At 38.7% G+C, this 16,056-nt stretch overlaps 1 protein-coding gene across 1 annotated transcript; it reads right to left on the reverse strand.

Moving 5' to 3' along the window:
• Positions 1-4,037: 4,037 nt before the first annotated feature.
• Positions 4,038-14,560, reverse strand: REXO2 (RNA exonuclease 2). Its single transcript, XM_007936519.2, has 7 exons — positions 14,414-14,560; positions 13,331-13,414; positions 10,074-10,151; positions 9,360-9,471; positions 7,955-8,063; positions 6,501-6,554; positions 4,038-4,167 (listed from the first exon to the last, which is right to left on the reverse strand). Exons 1-7 carry the CDS (start codon positions 14,558-14,560, stop codon positions 4,038-4,040), a joined length of 714 nt encoding a protein of 237 aa, XP_007934710.1.
• Positions 14,561-16,056: the final 1,496 nt, after the last annotated feature.

Below are 16,056 nucleotides of genomic sequence, written 5' to 3' on the forward strand. Positions count from 1 at the left end.
TCTAGATAAACAGATAATAGTCTTTACCTTCATCAACAGATATACAGCATAATAGCTTTTGTCCTCATCAGTCAGCTATGTATGGCTCTCTGAACAACAACCAATTTTCCATTGTCCCTGCTACTTAACTCTTTTCCGGAATGCCAGGGCATTTGAGTATACCTGGGACATTCATGCACTATCACAAGGCAATGAAAATGACAGAATTTTGTTTAATGACAAAATTGAACTTGAACAATATGACTAACCTTTTTTTCTTTAAGGCTTACACATAGTTCTACCAAAGAACTGTGGTAGTCCCAGTTCTACCAAAGGGGACTATCAATTTCTCTGAGTTTGTCAGTTGGTTGATTATAAAGGGATATAAAAACACCAAAACACCAAATCCACTGCCCTCGAGTCGAATCCAACTCATAATGACCTCTCCTTGGGTTTCCGAGGCAGAATCGCTATGGAAGTAGATTGTTTTGTAAATGAGAAAGCATAGGTATCTCAGGTTCCATTCTTATCTCTTATGGCTAAACTGATGAAAAAAAGAAGTCTTTCTTGCCCATACACTCAGTATAATGGCTAGATTATCACAGGCACTCAAGGAATGCTAACTGGAAGTTATCACCACAGTACAGATTCATTCACTTCATGAGTTTCATGTGGGGAAATATACCTGGATGATCCTAAGAATATAGATTGCAGGATAATTATAGCCCAGGCAGAAGAACCATCAAATGAAAAGCCCCCAAGAGCATTGGAATGGCAACTTCTCCTAAGTAAACATACTGATCATTTTTAAGGAGGAAGTTACGTATACTTAAGCCAATTTGCATTGCAGCTCATTTCACAGAAATGTCTTCATAGCTTCAGGAATCCCCTGTGAAATTATAAATACCAGCACCACAAATTTAAACTTATTTTGAAGCAGACTAAAAAATAATGAACTAATCACCAAACTATCATGTCTTCATATATACCTGCATCAGACTAGATTTGCTTCTCATATGCTCTCTGAGGGGGTAAGAGAGAATTCTGCTATATGATGAATATACCAAATGGGACAGGAGGTTTAAAATGAACACCCAGAACCACAATTTTTAAGAAAACAGTATGGATCAAATAGTCAAACTGATGGATTAAACTAGCCAACTGTGTGGGAGAAATCCTATGGCAATTAATAGTTGTAGTCAGTTATTATGAACCTCTCAAGCCCAAAATGTTTTCAGATCTATTCTTGTATTAACATTTATTACATTCCTGAGAGCCAAGTAAGGACAAAGATTATCTTGCCAAATTTTAGCTGGAAACACCATGCCAACTCAAGGTCAGACTGTTGGTGGAATTTTTAAGTCCTCAGCATAATGTTGTCATAGGCATTAAGTGAACACTGATTTGAGTTAATGCCCCCAGACATCATTATCAATAGATCAGGGTATCCTTTGCCAGACATTCTGGACTGATGCAATTCTGTCTTCACTAATAGTAGCAGTCAGCTGTTATACAGTGTGCACTGTGTGCCAAGCACCGAGTTCAGACCTGTATGATTAATATTTAGTTTAACAACCACCCTTTGAGGGCAGTGCTTGCACAGGGAGACAACTCAGGGGGCAGGAGTGCATGGGAGAGAAGGTCACAGGGAAGAGGTAACTACAGGGAGGAAGTAGGAAGGGAGCTATTACATTGTGGGGAATTGCAGTTAATGTCATGAAACAAAATGTGTATGAACTGCTGTAAGGAAAATGAATTTGCTTTGTAAACTTTCACCCAAATCACAAAATTAAAAAAAACCAAAAAAACAAAAAAACTTTGAGTTAGGTACCATTATTAACCTCATTTTACAGCTAAGGAAACTAAGACTAAGAAAAGTTAATATACTGAAGTTGCCCTGTTACTACATCATGGTGTTTGGATTTGAACCCAGACTTTTGACTCAAGAACGCTATTCCTAACTGCTACACATTCCTGCCTTCCAAATCACTGAAGTTAGTACATGAGCTATTCCTGTCTCACTCTAGAAAGTAGAATAAACCCTGGTCAGCAAAGTTATCTGACATATTTCGCATCAATTGACACTTTACTAGATTTGTGAATTTGAGCCTTAATTTACTCATTTGGGAAAGCTTATATGATGAAACCTGTGAGAGCCTGAACTCAACAGGACTGCTTTGTTTTTCCAGGTCTTACAAACTTTCCAACTTTGACAAGGTGCAGTCTTACTTTTCTATTGTTCATTTCAGTGGAAAATATTTGCATTTTCCTTCTCTGACAGGTTTCTCCATTACACAGGTTGTGGCTTTTGCAGGTTTTATGAGACTTATTTTATGTAGGTATTACAAGATTATTCCAATCTACTGTCTCCTAATTTTTGTGCCTGAATGTATCATATTAGGATCACACTCCTATGTCCATGTAATGACTCTAAAGAAGTAGGAACACAAGTTTAGATATCCAGAGTTCTAGTCCAGTGGTCTATTATTATAATAAGAGGCAGGTCACATTGTAGGCCTTTCCCAATTCTGATTTCTTAAGGGGGTGTCATGGATTGAATTGTGTCCCTCCAAAATATGTGCTAAGTTGGCTGGGCTATGATTCTCAGTGATTTGGCAGTTATGAAATGATGTAATCATCCCCTATGATGTGATCTGATGTGATTGGCTAATCAGTTTTAAGGGAATTAGGATGGCATACAACAACCTTACTCAGGTCACAGCACTGAACAGACGTCAGAGGAGTCTCCCTGGGTTTTAGCCTGCAACACCTTTTATCTTACAAGAGATAAAAGGAGAGAGAAGCAAGCAATAAAGTGGGACCTCAATACCATCAAGAAAGAAGAGCCAGGAGTGGAGTATGGACCTGGGGTACCTGCATTGAGAACCTCCTAGACCCAGGGGGAAATTGATACCAGACACATGGAGATCTCCAAGGAATGCCAGGCCCACAGATGTTGAAAGGAGACAGGGACCTTCCTCCTAAATTATGAGCTGACAATGAGAGCCTTCCCCTAGAGCTGGCACCCTGAATTAGGACTTCTAGCCTCCTACACTGTAAGAGAATAAAATTCTGTTTGTTAAAGCCCCTCCACTTGTGGTATTTCTGCTCTAGCAGCACTAAATAACTAAGAGATGGGGCATTTTTTCAGAATGAAGGGCACAAAGAAGAGTGAGATGTGTTCTAAAGACAGGTGATTTCAATATGCTCTCTAGTTGAGGGCTCATTTTCAACTGTGGTGAGCCCTCAACCAAAGGATTCTAAACTTAGGAGTTAGATACTCAAATTGAAATCTTTCTCAGGTCTACTGACCGTAAGACCTAGGGTAGCTAGCTAATTATGCTCTGAAAACCTAGCACAGTGACAGTCTTGCACATAATAACTATTCAATACACCTTAGTTATTACTTACAGAATCCCTATCAGATGCCTCACTTGAATCTGTTGAATGCAGTGAAAAGTAGCCTATTCTAGAGCTCTTAGTTCAATAACAAGTTCAAAACTACTTTGCATCTATCCTCAGTTATTCTTTCTTGTAAACAGAAAGAGAGTAAGTTCACTTCCTGTTTAACATAAGAAACTTTATCCATTCCTAATTGCATCAGGAGAGTTCAAACATTAGCCATCACACTTAAAAAAAAAAAAGTGAATTTGCTCTGTAAATCTTCACCCAAATCACAATTAAAAAAAAAAAAAAAAAAAAAAGTTTCTCTCAAGTGATTATACTACTAAAGAACTGATCATAACAAAAAAAAAATGCATTTCAATACAACTAGCTTTATTTATTTATTTTTTAAACAAAAGAAAATGGTCTAAAAGCAAATGCAGAAATGTACCAAGGAATGGACATGGCCTGGTACTTACAAAGAAGCTGTTATGTCATAAATGGTAACAGCACAGACAGAAAAAATAGTATTTCAGGTGGCATCTGTGTGAGTAACCTAGAGGTGTAAGTTAACTGAAACGTGCTCGCTCTGCCAGGCAATTAATTGGTGAAGAGAAAAAAACCACCAGGAGTCACTTCCAGAGGACTCTGTGGTGGCAGCAAGAGAACTGGCATCAACTCACAGTCTTCTCATTTTCTCCATTTTCTATAATTTTCCTCTTCTTTTCATCTGTTTTCTTCTTGAAGATATTATTTCGGTAAAACTGAAGTTCTTTGATGCTTTCACTAATGTCATCAAGTGCCCTAAAAGCAAACACACTACATTGAATGGAATGCTCAAAAACAGAGGAGATGAAAATCACTTGATAAAATACAGCTGCTTATAAATAACTTTGGAGCAATGGGCACTACTATAAATGTCACGATTGGACATCATCAAGAAATGGGACACTGCAGTAAAGCAAATTTTTTTAAGTGTTCTGTTTTTTAGAAAACTTTGGATTTATTAATAAATAAATAAATAAACACTTTCTAAATCATAGCAGTCCAAAATTTCCCAAATTATTCCATAAGATGGTGATGTGTTCCATGTGGAGGGGAGGGGGGATAATTCTAGGTCAAGGAAGTTTAGGAAAACCTACACATTTCTTTCTTGAAGTTCTCTGCAAAGCATTTAATACAACTAGCTTTATTTATTTATTTTTTAAACAAAAGAAAATGGTCTAAAAGCAAATGCAGAAATGTACCAAGGAATGGACATGGCCTGGTACTTACAAAGAAGCTGTTATGTTATAAATGGTAACGGCATAGACAGAGAAAAATATTATTTCAGGTGGCTTCTGTGTGAGTAACCTAGAGGTGTAAGTTAACTGAAACGTGTACTGTGAATTCCCAAAAGGAGGTTATACTAGACACACAGTATTTCTAAAACTTAATTGACCTCATATGTGGAATACTTATTAACAGCTTGTGGAACATAGTTTGGGAAATACTAAACAGTAGTTAATGACATCCTTGCACAAAACATACTGACGTACTTGAACATTCCTGTCTCAGTCATCATCATAAGCATCAATCATCAGACAGTCCCTGATAATAAAAGAGGATCTAGCTCCTCTCACATGGTGACTGGTGCTATGATCAGTGGCAGCCTGCCTCCATCTACAGCCTTTCTTCTCCTCTAACATGCTGTTTCTTATCTCTTGTAGTCTGAGAAATCAGGTAACCAAGATTATTAGAGCAGTGTGCAAGTAAATCAACAAGCTCAGAAAATGGGCCAAGGACCTCTTCTAGAAAATAAACTGCACAAATTTTAGTGCAAGAGTTTTATGACAGTTATTTCTGTGGGTAATGCAACAATCTTGTTTTCTTTCCAGGTCCTAGATATATGGTGGAGCACTGAAGCTGTCACAAATACAGCCTCTGTGGCTAAATAATGGTACATAACCTCTTTACACAATGCTGAAATCCAAAAGTGATCTGAGAACCCAAAGGACTTTTGTCATCCATTATATGGCAAAACCCGACAGGTCTTGATGTGAGGCTATTTTTAGTCATTAGTTATTCCACTTGGCATGACTATCCATATGTTTTACTGTAGCTATCAGTGTGCTTTGTCATAGGGTTCTTCTGCAGCCCTTACTGGAGTATTACAAAATGTTACCAAAACAATCTCAGTGCACTATTACAGACTTTGTAAAATATGAAAAATTCTGAATTCTAAAATATATCAAAAGCCTAGTTATTTCAGATAAGGTATTATACTACCTGTATTATAATACACTTGTATTATTGTAATGTCATCCATGTAAGATCATTGGGGAGGGGTTGCCCATTAAAATGCAAGACTCTAGAGCAGGGACTTGGTCTTTCCCTGCATGCCTAGAGCCAAGCATGGCATACAGTAGGCACTCAGTAAAGGATGAACCAAGTGCTTCCTTTAGAAGGAATCTCCCTTCACCTTAGCACAGGATACATGCTATACAAGATCTTTACATTCCTTTTGTATTTGTAACTAAGGTTGCAGCTCATAAAAGAAAAAATCTGAAAGAGTTAAATGTATCAAACTTAGGGTAACATTATTATACACCTGTACTAAACTCTTGTTATTTTAAATGGCTACAAGGTATAGTCTCTGTGGGAAGAAAATTAATTCTGTTCATTACTAGAAAGATGTTTGTTTCATCATACCTACAAACTAAGTTATCTAAAGTTTTAAAACTCTAACAAAGACTATACAAAAGAAAAAGAAAAAAAAAAAAAAACTCACTGCCATCAAGTTGATTCAGACTCAGTGACTCTCACTGGGATTCCAAGGCTGTAAATTTTGAAAGATTTACATCATCTTTCTTCCACGAAGCGGCTGGTGGGTTCAAACCACCAACTTTTTTTTTTAGTTAACGGCCAAATGCCTTAACCACTATACCACCAGAGCTCCTTAAAGACTCTACAACTCAAACATCTCAAAATGGAATACTGGAATCCTGATCTGAATTCCTGATAATCCTAGCAAAAGAAAGTTCTTTATGGTATTCAACCTTTACTTTTCCACCAAGAGAAAGAAGTGCACAATCATTCAGAAATCTGGGGATGATGTGTGCATCAGGTTGCCAAGTCTTATCAGGACCCAAACTTACCTGTGAGAAGCAGCCTTCTTTGGTGCAAATTCATATTCTTCAGGATACCAGCGTCTATATACAGCAGAAATGGAACTCTCAAAGGAAACTGTCTCAAATACACTGAATAATTACCTCCCTCAAGTAATTTATCAATATTGAAAAAGGCATTCTGGTATGCCTCTTAACCCAGGACTCTAGTCTTCCACCCTTCTTCACTCCTCATTCTACATTCTCTTTGAGCAAAGCTCATCTAACCACCATCAAAGTGTAAGAGTCAAATCTGCAACCCCAGCCTACCCCTCTCCTGAGTTTCTCTCAGGGATATCCAACTGCCTGCTGGATGACTCCACCTAAAAATTCATCAATCACTTCCAATTCACCATATGCAAAACCACATTCACCATGCTAAACACTTCTCTCCCCCATTCACCAAATCTATTCTTCCTCTATGTACCTCTTTCTCTTTGAACAGTAACACCACCAATCCATGTGGCCCAAACTAGAAACTCCACTGCTGCTTTACATTTCTTCCTCTTCCTCACCCCCCAATCAAGTATTCAATGTCATGCCTATTCACCCCCTTTGATGTTTCATCTCCACACCCTCCTCCACTGTCCAACTGCCATCTCCCTAGCTCATTCTTCTTTCTCCAAGATGATGCATATTTCCTTTCTTATCTCCCTAGCTCTTTTCCTGCTATCTTCTCATCTGTTCTCCTGAGATCAGAATGATCTAATCATATCACTCATTCCTCACTTAAAATTTTTCAGAGGAATCCATCCCATCGCATATAAGATAAAGTTTAACCTCCTCAGCATGCCATCCAGCCCTTCAAAATTTGGTCTCATCTTCCACCTTTGCCAACCTCATACTTCGCACGTCAGCCATAATGAACAGCTTGTGATTCCTTGAACTTATTTTGTTGTTCTCCTCCTGCTGTCTCATACCTTCAAACCTGTCCATTCCTTTTTGTGGGAATGTTCTCCCTTCCTTTAAAAGCCTGAAAAACATCCTCTCATCTTTTAAGTCTCAACCTAAAAACTAATTCCTATAATAAAGCTTTCCCTGACTGGCCAGCAATTAGGTACTCTTCCTCTTGTGCCCTCAACAGACTATAGGCAAATGGCCATTAAAGAGATCATATATATGGGGTGTGTTCTTCACACATTTGTCAACCCAGACTGCATGGTACTTGAAGGCTTTTTAATCTATATGTCCCCAGCACATGGGCCCATGCCTGGCACAGAATGGGGACTCAGTAAATTTTCTGGATTAACACTTTCACCCAATTCTTACCAGTCCAGGATAAACAAAAGTCCTGTCCAAGTGAGAACAGGATGAGGAAGATAAGATCCCCACTTTATACCCTCAGCTCTATAGCTCTACTCAATTACTTTTTTTTTCTTTTTTACAAATTCCAATTAAAACATGCTAAATGAGGTAATTTAATAGGTCCTAAATATAGCCCTTACCTGCACAGTTCTTTAACAGTGCTCACATCAATTATTCTATAATGAAGATGTTTCATGAACTGAGGCATGTATTTGTCAAGAAACTTCTTATCTGCATGAACTGAATTTCCTAGAATGACACGAAGCATACTGCATCTGTGTATTTCTAGTGGCACACAACAGGATATAAAAATCATATTTGAAATGGAGATGATTTTTTTTTTATTTAGACAATTCCAAAAAGCATCTCAAAATTTCGAAATCAGTTTGATTAGTCATCTGATTAGGTTCCAAATGCAGATTTCTAAGTATTTCGTCAGTCTAGCTCATAATAAATTTGTAAATGGCCTCTCTGTGGACAAAATGATAAGTCTGTATCTTCCATGTGCTTAAATAATGCACACATCTATTTGTTACTTATCATACCAAATGCACAAATTTTCTCCCAGTGTCAGAAAATCCACACTGTTGATACTAAAAATTTAACTGAATCACAGAAGTAGATAAATCTTTATTTATATTCCAATTTGTAACAAATCATATCCATATTCACAGTTCCATACAGTTTTTCACATTAAAAACACTAATGGTTAAATGAGAAGTTTATAGACATCAGCCACATTAGCTGGGGGAAAAATTAATACAATATATGCTCCACTACTTAATGTCAAAACATTTTGTTACAAATGTTTAAGGGTAGTATTACCACATCAGTTTACATATAAAAATGCACATACATCTCCAAGGAACATTAACTTCCTTCTTGACAATGGCAGTCATTGCAAAATCCCATTAGAAATGGTCTGGTCTCTTTAAAAACTCAGTATCACAGTTAAAGAAAGTGAGGTGGACAGTTTTAGATTAACAGACTAAAGAGACATAATAGCCAAAAGAAATGCATGAACCTTGATTAAATCCCAGTTCAAAAACAAGCATAAGACATCTTGGGAGACTTGATATCCATGAATTATTTTTCATGATTTTAAACGTGATAATGATATTGTCATTATGTAAGGGAATGTCCTTATTCTTAGGAGATGCTTGATGAAGTATTTAGGAATCAAGTGTCACGATGTCTGCAATTTATTTTCAAATGTTTAACAAAAAATAAAACAAACATGGCACAAAATTAACAATTACTGAATCCAGCTTTTCTGTACATGTGAGATTTTTTCATAGTAAAAATATGGGGTAAATTTTTATTGAGTTACTCTCTGTTTCCAGTATCTCATGTGAGGTTTCAAAGCATTTTTCCAATATTCACATTGTAAACTAAACACAAAAACTTGAACACAAAAAGACGTATTACCCAAATTAGGGTAAGTGGAAGACACAGATGACCTTGGCTGGTCTTTCAGGAACTGCAGTTTCTTGAACCACTACAACAGACGACTATCTACAAGGTATACATAGGACTGGATTTTACCTGCAAGTGGACAGAGCCCCGGAGGAGTCTGCTGTCGTACAAAGGACAGAAATTCATACTCTGCCTGCTGCAATGTAATTGTACTCTCCTTCACTGCCTTGGTAAGACCAGACTGAAAGAGAGAATCCCCAACCCCCCACCAGAAACACATGAAGTCAGTTTTTCAAAGGCATCCAGAAATGAAACTTCACTTCTAAAATGGGCAAATATAACCTGACATGGGCCATTTTTAGAGCTCAAGTTCAAACTGAAACTGCCATCTTTGCAACACTTTGTTCTTAAAAGAATCCAAGCCAAATCAACTGTTCCTGATTGTTAATAGCATTCCCACACAGTCAAAAAAGATGGTGCTCAGAGTCCAAGGATATAAGCTCTGGGAAGAAACAACTATTGACAGGAGAGCAGCATTCCCCCTTCTCTGAAAGGGTGATGTCTAACCTTATCCAAAAGACTGACTTGAGCAATACTTGAGTATCCACAATGCGTTCGCGACAGACTGAATGTAGGAGAGAAAAAAAGAGGACATTCAGGAGAAGATGATCTCGAGAGGTCCCAAAGATGAAAGTAAAGCAGCAAGCAGTTTCCCAGGCTTGCCAAGCAATCTTCCTCTAACCCTTTTTTAAATCCCATCCATCAATGGTATAGGATTCAGATGTGGGAACAATAAGCTTGTTAGATCCCCAAAGCAGCAATCCTGTTATTTGGTAATGTTACCTTCCCATGATGCTCCTTACACCAATCTGACATGCTGTCCAGCAACTCATCTGGCTGCTTTATAATCAGGTTAGGACCCTGTGGATAGGAAAGTCCATTAGTCACGAAGAATCAACAGGAATAACCTTACTGTCTGAGATAAACCTTAAGTGGCTTTTAGGATTAAATATACTTGCCAGAGAAATTAAGGTGAGGGCATTTTGCTAACTCTAAAAGTGGCCCTCATTCACTACAGCACTATTTATGAGAGCATTGTTGTTGTTGTTGTTACGTGCCGTCAAGTCAGACCTGGCTCAGAGCAACCCCTCCCTTGGGTTTCTGAGGCAGTATCACTACAGAAGTAGATTGCCCAACCTTCCTTCCGATATGAGAGCATAGCAAAAAAAAACCACACACACATCTGACTGAAAACCTAAATGTCTATTCAGAGAGGACACAGATCTATATTAAGGACTGGCGAACTATGGCCCCAGTCTGCAGCTGTCTTATTTATGGCCAGCAAGATGAGGATAGCTATTACTATCCTTTTACTAGTTTTTAGTTTTTGAAAGGGTTGTAAAAGAAAGAACAACATGTGACAGAAAAGTATGTGGCATTCAAAACTTAAATACTATCTGACATACAGAAAAAGTCTCTTGTCATTAGTTTAAAAATAGGTAAAATTATACTGTTTAATTTTAACAATAATTTTACATGAAACATAGCAAAAAAAAAAAAAATTTAAGAGACACTTAATGACATCCAGAGGGAGAAAAAAAGTGGCCTTCAAATTCTCAGCGCCATGTAATAGTCATAACATTCAACTAAGAGTCTCTAGGATTTAGTCCCAGCAGTAACAGTGCCCTCACCTGTCACGGGGGGCTTAGCTTCTTTTTCTGTATAATGGGAATGACAATAAGCCACCCCCCTTCACTCTGGGATGTTAACAGGATTAAAAAAAAAAAAATTATAGACACAAAAGTTCTTTAAGCCCTCTGGAAGAAAAGTACTCTATTAATCCAATGTAGTATTATTACTAAAGTGGTAAAAATGGTTTGCAATCTTTGAAATGAATGATGAGAATTTGACTAAAATGTGCCTGCCACAGAAAAGAGTTTTAGTCAAAGAATAAAGTTGGTGATAGTAAAAATAATCTCCATGGAAAAGCCAAAGATTTGCTCTGATAACTTACCAAAAATAGTAACAACAACAACAACAAAAAAAACCACTAAATATAAAAAACCAATTCTAATCAACAATGATGGAAAAAAGCAAACTATTATAAAACTAAGGTTTGTACGCTTCATTATACATCTCAATTAGCAAACTAAACTAGCTACAGAAAAATTTTCAGTCAGATGTTTGTTCTTTTACTAGCATAAAATATATTCCTCAGACTCTTACATAAGGATAAAAGATACTCTCCACAGAACTGACATTTAAGTGCCAACAGCCTTTATTTTTTTAAAAAAAAAATATTGTTTATCCTCATCTGACTGTCTATATACAAATGTTACACTCATCTGCAGCTGTGGGAATACATAGCCAAATGTCTTCCAGGGTACATATCAACTAATTGGTCCATTAAACTGTCAGTATTTCACATTATATCAACAGCTTAAGGGAAAAACTCTTCTTCGGCCAATGGTAAGGAGAGCTGGTAAAATCAAAGCACTTCTCTTCACTATTCGTCTCCAGAAAATTCAAATGACAGAAAAAACAACCAAAGTTGTTCCAAAAAAGCTAGTTGTTATGATGAGAAATCAAAAGCCTCATGACTCTCCTTCAGCTAATGTGCTGATGTATAAAGAAGATATTGATGGTATTTTAAGAATAAGTGGTAATTCATATATAAATGCCTTCCCTCCTCTTTTACCTACTCAAAAAAGTAAATGGATGTCTTAACTGTACACTCATGAACTTTATCCAGCGTCAGTAACAAATCAATCCTACCCTCTGGGAACTTTTTTTCATTTTCTTAATCAAGCCTCCCTTTTTCATAAGCATCCTTACTTTGTTCCTACTCTAGAATTTCTTGATAACTCTGAATACTGCTGACAATATGGAACAGAGTTATTCAAGGTCAGGGATTTCATCCCTTACCAATCACATGGTGTCACATACTTACTAAGTGCTTCATGAGTGGCTGAGATGCAACAGGTGTGTTTTATTTGTTTTGCTTAATGTCCCAGTTAAAAGCATGTAAAAACCTTAATTATGCCCAATATGTCCTCAAGAGCACATTTTACAGACATGCATCAGTAGAAATTCTAAAATTTTAATAGATTATCTAAAAGAATCATACATCCTAGTTGAAAAGGCAGGAATCAGGTATCTGGAGTCAAGTTAAAATTAAAATTATGAAAGTAAGGCCTGGTGAGACCCCTGAAACTATAGCCCCTAGTTACCCTTCAGGTCTGGAACTGAACTCCCTCCTGTGGCTTCCAGCCAATAACAGACAGGCACATGGGGTGAATATTTACATCAGGCAGATACACTCCTTGGAGCGATCAATTGTGGGAGAACAGAAGGGCAGTGTTTGCACAGGGAGACAGCTCAGGGGGTAGGAGTGCATGGGAAAGAAGGACACAGGGAAGAGGTAGCTATAGGGAGGAAGTGGGAAAAGAGCTATTATACTGTGGGGAGTTGCAGTCAATGTCATGAAACAAAATGTGTATGAACTGCTGTGTGGAAAATGAATTTGCTCTTGTAAACTTTTACCCAAATCACAATTAAAAATATTTTTTTAAAAAAAATACTCAATTATGAAAGAAAGAAGCAAACTTTACAAGAATTACCAAACCTAATGGGACAATACAGCCTAGAGGTTAGAAGCAGACAGCCTGGATTCAACTGCTGGTTCCCATAATGACTAGCCAGATGACCTTGCACAAATCACCCAACTTCTATGTCAAAATCAATCATCCTAACAGTACCTACCTTATACTTGATGTGAGGACAAAGAGTGAAAACATGCACAACATTTAAAATTGTGCCTGGCTCACACTAAGACTCAGTAAATGATACTCTTCATGTGTCTATAAGTTTTGGGCATGGTTTATTATAGAGCTAACTAGCCTGAGACATGAATTACTTTGGTTCTAGTATTAAAGCTACCATGACCTAGCACCTTACTTTGGACCTTAATCTATATGGACCTCAGTTTTCATATTTTTTTTTAAATAAAGAGATTGGTGGTGTGTGTGTGTGTGGGGGGGGGGTTGGAGATAATCTTTAGAATTCCGATCAACTCTAAGCAGTACCACAGCATCACCTACTTCAGCCAAAATGTTGAGATCAGAATCAGTTATCAGACAGGCCATCTCAATAATCTGGTCCTTCTCAATGTCCAATCCTGTCATCTGCAGTTAAAACAAATAAATATTAAAAACAAAACCATCCTTCTGGCCTACTTTACCCATGTTTATTTAACAGGAATTCTGTCAAGTATATTCAGTTAATTCCCTAGCTGGCATAGAAGAGACAAATTGCCCCTTGAGGGTAAGTCTACCAGACAGGAAATACGGTATTCATTTATTTAATAAAATTTACCAAGGGCCTACTCAACAGCAGTGGGGTAGAGTTTTTACTATAGATAATGCACCCAGTTGCCACTGCCCGCAGATGCAAAAACAGGGTCCCTGTGCTGGCCGCATGCAATTTTGGAAGAGTTAGATAACTAATTATCACTACACCCCAGCAAAGTATACAAAGTTTTCTTATTAATTACAACACTTCATCTTCACTACAATCTGATGCAGAAAGCTCTGTTATTATTCCCATTTTATATAAAAGAAAAATGAGGGTCAAAGGCAGGGGGGAGCACTTGTCATGAGTAATGGTAAATATAATAGAATCAGAACCAGAACTGGGTTCTAGTCCCAAATCAGACTTACTAACAGCATGACCTTGAATGACTCCAACCCTCTCTCTGGGCCTCAGTTTCCTAATTTATGAAATCGAGGATAAGGCTGAGTCATCGCTAGAGTCCAGTTTAGCTCTAATAACCTAGTCCTTTAAGGCTGGAGGAAGAAGGGTCGGCAGAGCCACTGTTTCCACCTCCAACCCTGTGACACTAAGTCCAGAGGGACCAGCGCGTTACGGATGCCTACATCTGGGCGGAAGGGGGTGTACCATATGGATGACTCCTCTCTTTGGAAAAGAAACCCCACAATACAGCACGTCCCCCAACACCTGCAAGTCTCAAGCCCCCGGACTTGCCCTGAGACCCTACAGCCAAGCGGCGCTCACCTGCCACACCTAAGCCCAGACCTCCGCCGCTCTCCCCGAAAGGCTGGGCTACTGAGTCCCACGCGCGAAACCTCACTCACCTCCCTTTATCTCTCGCCGACTTCACTCACCTCCAAGTCCACCCAAACCATCCGCTGAGCCATGCTCTCCCCTGCCGCCATGGCTGAGCCACCTTCGCGGATACCCCGCGCCCAGAAGTGTCCGCGACTCCCACCCACACCTCGCAACAGCCTGAAGCCCAAGGAGCCGCCTAGCATCACCAGGCACGAGCCACCACAGCCCCAGCCTATCAGCCGGCGCTGGCGCAGGCGCGATAGTCGCTAAACGTCGCAAACCCGCAGGGAGGCGCAGAAGCAAAGACCACAATTCCCAGTATCCAATGCGCCGACTTGCCCTGGACAACCCGGTTTAGCTGCCGAATGGGATGATGGGACTTAGAGTCTCGTCTGGTGTTGAGACCAGATTCCCCACCCCCGCCACGTGTTTTTCGGATGTTACTGGACGCGCATGTTTTTCGCAACTAAGTTGATTTGTTTCCAAGAGTTTTATTTCCTGAGTTTTGATTAGTTATAAACCGCCTAGATTAAAAAGAATTACTTTAGTTGGTCGAAATGATCTAGTTACGTATTTGTGAATATTTTCAAATAGATCTTTTTTTGCTTTTTAATTTTTTTTCTCTTTTGCTTACCCTCCCCCAACACACACACACACACACACACACACAGAGTATATTTTTCTCATTTGCTTAAAACAGAAGAGTAGTGTACTTTTTTTTAGGTCATAAGGCCAATTCCACTTCGATCAAATGTTTTATATATCCTTAGATGGAATCTTGTCTGAGAGATCACTTAGCATATATTAAGCCAAAACCAAACCCGTTTCCCTGGATTGGATTACAGCTCATAGTGACTCTATAAGAAAGAGTAAAACTTCCCCATAAGGTTTCCAAGGCTGTAAATCCTTAGGGAAGCAGATTGTCACAAGTTTCTTCCCTTCATTGGTAAAGAGTAATCTGTTATTATGGAGAGAAACGCTGTTTTAGTGCTTTCACCCATTTTCTTCTTTTGGGTAACAGTGGTAATGAATTCCTATTCTGCCTTTACAGGTTCTCAAACTTAAATCTTGTCCTTGTGGAACACATCTATGTAGTGGATTTAATTAAAATGAAATTAAGCACTATTCTTCCTGCTCTGTAATCTGCTTTGGTTTTCATCAAAGTATCTTTAACCTCCCCCAATGACGGCTGTAGTTACCGTCATTTCCAGGAATAAAAGATGTCACGACAGGATCTTTCAACCCTCGTCGTTGTCGTCGTCGTCGTTATGCGCCGTCGAGTCGGCCCCGACTCATAGCGACCCCTCCTTGGGTTTCCGAGGCAGTAACACTACGGAAGTAGGATTGCCCAACCTTCCTTCGAGGAGTGGCTGGTGGGTTTGAACCGCCAGCCTTCTGGTTAGCAGTCAAGTGCTTTAGCCACTATGCTACCAGAGCCCCTCTTTCAACCCTGGAGCGTGAAATTTCGGGAGTCCTTTAAACAGAAACTATTCAGCAAATTTGTGTGCAGACTGCAACCTTGTGGCAAATGTTGATCTCAGCCTTGAACTGTATCATCTATACATTTTTCTAAGAGCCTATTGACACTAATTACAGAGCTTCTGGCCCATCACATGATTACTCCTGCCTAGTGAGCTGGTTTTGTGAGAGAGAAACTTTGTTGCCCAGTCAGAGGTTTGAAAGAGAGTGTACTATACTG

Source organism: Orycteropus afer, unplaced genomic scaffold, assembly GCF_000298275.1.
Source record: "Orycteropus afer afer isolate SDZICR_OR568_19922 unplaced genomic scaffold, OryAfe1.0 scaffold00036, whole genome shotgun sequence".
Classification (NCBI taxonomy): domain Eukaryota; kingdom Metazoa; phylum Chordata; class Mammalia; order Tubulidentata; family Orycteropodidae; genus Orycteropus; species Orycteropus afer.